The sequence below is a fragment of the Egretta garzetta genome, unplaced genomic scaffold, assembly GCF_000687185.1.
Source record: "Egretta garzetta isolate BGI_Z169 unplaced genomic scaffold, ASM68718v1 scaffold190, whole genome shotgun sequence".
NCBI classification, from domain to species: Eukaryota; Metazoa; Chordata; class Aves; order Pelecaniformes; family Ardeidae; genus Egretta; species Egretta garzetta.
In genome coordinates this window covers 1,075,967-1,083,416 of record NW_009258272.1, presented here as the reverse complement: position 1 = coordinate 1,083,416, position 7,450 = coordinate 1,075,967, and the positions used below count along the sequence as shown (strand labels likewise).

Genomic DNA, 7,450 nt, shown 5'->3' with positions numbered 1-7,450 from the left:
CCCCCCCCCCCCCCAAAAAAAAAAAAAAAAATTTGTTTTAGGCAGTACTTTGAGACAGGTTTTAGTTTAGGTCCTGTCTCCCTCTCTGTGCAGTGCCTGGCAAGGACAGTGAGGTGAAGCGGGGTTGGCATGTTCTTCTGAAGATGAGGTCTTCTCCTCCTTTTCTCCTGGGCAGGGGATTTTTAATTCTAGTGCTGCCCCTGTAGCCGCTCCGTCCCTCTGTGCTGGTGCTTTCTGGCCATACAGGGCTAAATGGTAGATTTGTGTTAGTGGCCTTGCATATGAAATACGCCTCATCCTTCTCCAGGAAGAAAGCGAGGTGGGTTCTCTGTCTGCAGGGGTAACACCACTGCTCGGAACTTGATGCCAATGTGAGGAGAAGCTTTAGATGCGCTTTCTGAACTCCCTTTTAAGTTGGATTTTACTGTGTGCAATTAGCATCTGAGAAAGAAGAATATTCTCTCTTCTCTCGTTAGTCCTTGCAGTGTTTTGCACAGTGCTGGATGCCCACCTCTGCAACGCAACTGTTTCTGGGATAAAGGAGAACTGTGCCGCTACTGCTGTGCAGGAGTACGGAATGGGGAGGGCAGCAGTACATTGGGGAGACCCTAAAATATAGATGCGTCGGTCTATCCATGTGCGCTGGAATAGGAGCTGAATCGCGTCCTGGGTAGTTGTCAGCAATTTGCTATTAGGCTGAGTACTTGCCCCTGGGGGAAATAATTATGGGAATATTTGCTATCTGAGCAAGCTGACTCGGTAGTTAATCAAAAGGAAGCGAGTCATTTCCCCAGTCGCCAGCCCCGACTCCCATACCGACTGCGCTTTCCTTGAAGCCCTCTCTGAACAGGTTCAGCCTTGCTCCGGCTCTCAGATCTGAAGGCACCTTCCTCCCAGTGGCGTTGCTGCCGGCGGAGGAAGCGGTGTGAGGAGGGTCACGGTGGGGGAGAGGCAGAGCTATAAACTGGCTGATCTCAGCAGCAAGAGGAAATGGCAAGATTTCTCTTGTCCTCAGGGTCCGACGTATTTCCCTTTCAGCTTAATTTTCCATTTGCAATCTGAAGCTCAAAAAGCTAAGAAAAAAAAGTCCCCCTTGCACCAGAAAGTTTCCCAGCAGCAGCTTAGAATAAATCCTGTAATCGTTCGGTGGGACCAGTCGTTGCTTCTAATGCTACCGTGGGAAACTGAGAAGGGTTAAACTTTTATGTGGCTGCTATTAGCTGCTTCACAGGACTGTTCAGGCTGGTTAACAATTCGGCTGTTGGCTTGAGAAGAGAGAGTATCTGCTTCTGCCATGTTCCTCCTTGATCTCTGATTGTGCTTTGTGTGATAACAGGGTGTGTGCTCTCCGACATCAGTTTGCAGAAGGGAGTAGGCGAGAAGCCAGAGAGCCAAGATCCGAAGCGCTGGGAGCGGTAGCTCGCTGCAGGAGGCTGTCAGCTTTGCTGATCTCCTGGGGCGTCCCCGCAATGGGAGGGCAGGCGCAGAGAAGTGAGCTCTTCCTCCAGCTGCCAGGAGAAGGAAACCTTCCTGCCTCTCCGAGCGCTTCCCACTGCTCCCTATGGAATTCCCCAGGGATGCTCTAAAGGGAGCAGTGGAAAGGTCCACACAGGCTCTGTGTGACCAGTTTAACTCTTCCCTGCGTTAGGGGGGAGGTTGGAGACGTCTCCAGTGAGTGTAGGGACCGCGCGGGCGTTACCTGCGGGCAGACTCTGCGTGTGGCTCATTGACAGACGTCTCTTACTCTCCGTGTCCGGAGCCTTGCGTTTTAAGTGGGATTGCATCCATTACCTGTAAGTAGCTGGGCCCTGATCCAGTCTTAGTCTTCCCTGGCTGCCTCTGCAGACGTGCGTTTTTCTTGGTGTGTATTTCAGCGTTGCTGTCCCCAGGCAAAGCCAGCATCTGACGTGGGCTTCTTGTTCGAGAGCTTGAGCTGGATGATACAGAGGCAAATGTGCAGGGCACAGGGCAGGGGAGAAATGAGTGACTGTGCAAGGCACGGTACCTGCCCCATCCAATCCAACTACCAAGGAACCGTGTGAAGAGCTCGAAGGTGGTCTGGCAGTGCCTCATGTTTCACAGCTACGTGTGTTCCTCCAGCTGCCCCGGTCCTCTGCCACCTTGGCTTGCTTCTAAGTCGTACATGGTCACGCTCTTGCCTTACACAGTTACCACAGTGGCTGGCAACTTTCAGCCGTTCATCCTACAGCCACCTTCCTCCTCTCACCCTTCAGGAGAGGAAAAAAGAAAAAGGCTGACGGGACGGCAAATTAAACCAAAGCAGTGATAGGGACTCCTGAATTACGTACTGCTCTTTCCACGCCGTTCCAGCTAAATGCCCTTCCCTAACTCCATATTCCTACTCCAGTGCAGGTATTAACTCTCTCCTTATTTTTATGTTAGCTTTAGTTTACTCTGAACAGCCCACGTTTTTGGAGAATGTTTTTACTCAAGTGGCCAAGTGCAGTTGCAGCTGCTGTTCGCGGGAGGGTGGAAAAGGTCACCTCAATTCTGGTACACATGGAACGCCACTCTCGGTTGCGTCTTCTCTTTTACTTCTCCTTCTAAGGGTAAATAGGGGTGAGTTTTGATGGAGAAAAGGTTAAGGACTTGAATTCATCTTTGGTAAACTCCATTAACTGTTGCTGGATCAGTTGCGTTGGATTCATGCTTTGATAGTTATCTTCCCAACGAAAAGGCCAAGGGGATTTTTTTAATAAAAGCTTGGATTCTGGAGCACAATTATACATGAGGCTTAAAAAACCCTACAATCATGTGTCTATTTGCACAGCTGTATAATTGCATTATGCATGGGGCCCTGAGCTGGCACAATGGCAGGTTAAAACGCTGTGTGTATTGCTAAAACAAGGGTCAGCTGTATCAATGAGGGTTGTTAATACAAGGACCAGCAATACTGTGTCAGCCAGCAATAAGCAACTTGCAAAGAGGTCAGATGAAGTGTCCTGGGCTATAGGGGCTGGAAATCTCCAGGACAGGCAGCAGTCTTGGGTAGTAGCAGCGAGTGATACGGTGGTAGAAGTCCATCGCCATGTGCCCGAGTGTGGGGCATGAGCTATTCCGTGCTGTGTAGGCTCTTACACTTTTAAACCAACCCTTTTCTTGTCATCTTTACCATAGATAAAAATAACTACAGGAAAAAAAAAATGTTATTTGATGTCCTGACAAGTTAATAGCACAGAGAAGACCTACCCTGGCCTTTGCTTACTCTTCCCCTTGACTTTTTTCTATTGTACCAAGTTTGGCTGGATGGCTTTTTTTAAAGTTGTCTTTTATACTTATTAATTTGCTGCACATGTATAGGAGGGTTGGTGATATCAGAGGAATGTTTATTCATCAGTTTAGCTATATGGGTCAGGCAGGTTTTCTCTGCTCAAAATCTTATCCCAGGCATAACATTTAGGGTAGGGATCTCCAGCGCTTATTTTCATTGCTAAGTCACGCAGCTGATGGCTCCAGCATTAGAGATCGTGAACTCTTTGCTCTTCCTCGGGCCGTTGTCATGCTGCGGAGCCTGCGCGGTCCTGCCTGGCAATCCTTCAGCAGCAGCAGGGCCAGCCCGGCAGCGGGCTCCGCTCGGGGCGGTCGTGTGCGTGAGGTCCAACAGATGACCTGGTGGGAAGGGAGCAGGGCCGTGCTGGGGCCAGAGGGCATCTGTGGGGCTTGCGCTGTGCCTGCTCCATGCGATGCACCCAGCTTCCCCACGGAGCGTTGCTCCTGGGACCTGCTCTCCTGACTGCCGCGCGGTCAGAGAGCTCAGGCTGCCTTCCAAACATCCTTCAGTCTGCTGCTCTGGATCACTCTCTCCCCTGGATGCAATGAAAACTCGTCTTTTGTAACAAGCTACTAGAATATAAATCCTCTGGGAGACGCTTTAATTAACAGTTATTCTTGTTAGACATGTTTGGCTTGTGGGAAAAGAAGTTTTGACAAGTTATTAGGAGCTGCAAATGGCTCTCCAGAAATCTGAATTCTCCAGTCCATTGGAAAAAAAAAAAGAGTAAATAAGTGAATAAATTCAAAGGAGTTTAAACCTCGTTGGTTAAGTATTTTTTCCTAACCTGTTTCAGATGAGTGCACAGCCGGGTGCCTGATGGCTCCACTTTGTTCCCATCCTCTTCCAAGAACCCCCACTATTCTGCCATGTATGAGCTGACCTCTCCTATATTACAGAGCCCTATTTAAGAATTTCCAACACTGATGCCAATTTTATTACATTTTATAACACGCTGCTTTAAAATACAAAGTGCTGGGATGCGATTACGTTGCAACTCATGTAGGAACCTACAATACCCAGAACTATACATCCTCAGCTAGTGTATATTACACACACAATGTTCCTCCCTTGCCAAGGTGCTAACACATGACTTCTGGTTTGTGCTAGCACATAGCAGGAAACTCCAAAGCCAAGACAGTTGTGTTACCCCAATGTTACAGCATGGGTCCAGGAAGCTGGAAGTGTGAAACACAGCTGTGATGACGGGAACGCGGTCCACAGCAGAAAGATGCGAACGCTCTGTCTCTGCTCTGTGGAAATACGTGCTACTGCAGATGTTATTGTGCATGGCTTTTATGGCAATAGGCGAAGCTGAAGGGAAATTCTGGCCATGGTGTTGTCTGGCCCTTTTCTCCAGGTCTTCTCCAAGTGGTTGTATTATGGGTCTCCCTGAAATACCATCAGGAGCATCACCCTGGTATAGAACCATCATTAATACTTATTTTTACTTTTCTAGGGTCCACCAGGTCTGCCGGGCTTACCAGGACCACCTGGCAAGAGAGGTTCCCGAGTAAGTGGTTTAAAAACTTATCTCCATTTGTACTTGTATCTGCTTGTCCTACTGTTCCAAGGGCTGTTGTATGTTGCTACGGTTGAGCAATGATTGCTTTGAGCCCCACCTTCCTCCTTTCTCTCATTCCCTGTTGAAGGTTTACAGGAGGCCACGCTGGTGATTTGCAGCCTCCTGGAGCTCAGGTTTGGCATAGGCAAAGGCTAGGGGTGAACATGTCTAAATGGCTGTCAGAAGAATGAGCTCTGTCTCATTTTGTTTCCAGTAGCCATTCCGTCTTGCAAACCCAGTGCTGAATATTAGCTTTGGCTGCTTTTAGTTCTGTCCTTCACTCTTCCCATCTTCCCAAATTGCTTCCCTTGAGGTCCTTCACTGTTGCTGTGCCTTCACTAGGGGGACCGTGGTTTAGGACCGAGGACTCAACAAGCAAGGATGATCTTTTGCGTTGCCCAGACTCAGACCTGCCCTCTGACTCCTCTTCAGGATCTAGAGCAAAACGTCTGAGCTGTTCTACAACACCCATTGCAAATTCCTAAATTTCTTCCTCCCTACATTAAGTTCTGATGCAGACCTTGGAACGCTGAGTGCTGTGCTGAGGTGTCGAGGGCTGCAGCTAGCTGTGAGAAAAGCTTTCTGCGTTGGCCTAGCTGCAGAAGTAGCCTCCCAAAGCTGGGCAGTGTGCCTGACCTGGATGCAGCTAACTGCTGGCACCGTTTTCACGGCAGCAAGGTGCTGTCCTGCAAGGTGCAGTCATGGAGCCTGTTTCCTGAGCACTGAGCTGATGTGGATTGGGAATCAAAAGATGCAAGTGCCTGAGGCTGGAAGGAGGGAATGTTTGGATCTGTGATCCAGGCAGCATCCTGGCCTGGCAGCAGAGGGAGATTTCCTCACACATACTTGGCTAAAACTCAACCCCATGTAATGTCTTTAAAGAACAACCAAGAGGCTAAGAGCTAGAAGGCTGTGTGTTCCCCGAGGACACTTGTAACAGTCTTGTGAGATCTTGCAGTAACCAGTAAAGATGAACACAGCGCCTTTCTACAACAGCAAAACCCAAAAGGTCTGCAGGACCCCCCTGCAGCTGGGGCATGGATATCAACAGGCCTGAACGCTGATTTGGGCCATAAGCGTAAGGCATTAGAGAGCACCAGGCTCATGTGTTTTAGGGACAGGACAATGTGTTCCACATTAAGTATGTTCTTTAGTGAAACATCAGCATGACTGGTTGTAGGGCCCTGATGTCTTCTCTTCACAAATACCTGAGCAGCAACCACATCAGCAAATCTGCCCGGGGTTTGCAGTTCTTAGCAAGTCCCCATTAAGGCTGAAAGTTTGTTCCTACCCCAGCTCGTTACTCAGGATTGGTGTTTAGCATTACTTCTTGCAATCCTGTGATGTGCAAACAAGACTCCATGTCTGGAGACCCCTGATGCATCCCCTGCCTGCTGTGTGAATGGCCAAATTTCAGCTCTATGTCCAAATTCCCCTAGCTACCAAAACTTGAGATTTTCTGAAGAAAAAAGCATTGTGGAAGCCATGTCATAACTTTTTGTGTTATTCCCCAGCTGTGGCGTGCTCCATTCTATACTTAAGATGATCCTCTGAAAGACAATAAGCAACAGATGAATTCTGAGTTCAGTCCCTGCCAGAGGTGCTGAGAATCGGCCCAGGAAAGAGTTCCCAGTTAGGAAGTGCTCAGCACAGCTGAGCCTGGCTTGGCTCAGACCCCTGCAAAGAGGCTGTGCTAATTTTGGGAGGGGGCAAAAGGGTCATTCTGTGAATGTCTGGCCTGAAGCACTGGAGACAGAGCTGCTCTGTGCATGACTTGTTTAGACTTTGCAACATGTTTCTAGTATTTTTTTTCTTGTGGCTCTTTGGGGTTTAAGGATTTCTTTGCAAAGAGGAGCTGCCAGAAACTAAGACAGGCATAGGGGAATTCTTGTGTCTTTTGCTTTTGTTGTGCGTGAGCCACTTAAAAATAAACGTGCAACGCTGCGGGGGTTACGTTCTACCTCTGCCTAACCCGGTCCCTGAGCGATGCAGCCACATGGCTCTTACACCGGCCCAGCCCATGGGTAACCCATGAGGTGTCCCGTGAGGCTCCAGCCCAAGACTGGAGCTCTTGAAGGTGGACGAATATTGCAATGCAACTTTGCAGTGCTCGATGCCAAGGGGAAAGGAAGGATTTTTTTTCTTGTCACCAATGCAGTTAAGGGCAATTATGTGTCATGCTTTAGGCCATACTCGTAGCTTGCATAATTTCTACATTATTAATGCTTATAAAATTACTTGGCTCATTTGAAAATCTAGTCACAGCACTTGACTCATAACCTTCTGTAGCTGTGAAGTCCATAAAGTGCTACTCTTGCTGATGTAGCACGGTATTTCCACTCCTTTGAATTCTATATTGTCTCTGTTTTTTTTCCCTTTCTGCCCCCATATTGCTCAGGGTAAAACGAAAGCTCTGATTAGCTTTTGCTTTGAGGGCGAGATTGTGGTCAGTGGCAGTCGGTAAGAAAAGCCGGCTGATCCCGTGAGTCTGGCTCCTTGTTTCCAGCAGATAAGTATCACTGGAACTGCCTGTACGGTCTGAGTGTTGCTCTTCCATGGAAGCAATGCCACCTGGTTTGCAATAACAAATGCCA

The 7,450-nt window shown here is 48.6% G+C and overlaps 1 protein-coding gene across 1 annotated transcript in view; it reads left to right on the top strand.

Annotated features, from left to right (window-relative positions):
* The window catches only part of COL27A1 (collagen type XXVII alpha 1 chain), a 166,593-nt gene that overhangs the window by 20,649 nt on the left and 138,494 nt on the right, over nucleotides 1-7,450 (top strand). The window contains exon 4 of the mRNA XM_009634842.2: nucleotides 4,752-4,805. Within this exon, the coding sequence (XP_009633137.1) occupies nucleotides 4,752-4,805 (54 nt within the window). The remainder of the gene's footprint in view (nucleotides 1-4,751; nucleotides 4,806-7,450) is intronic.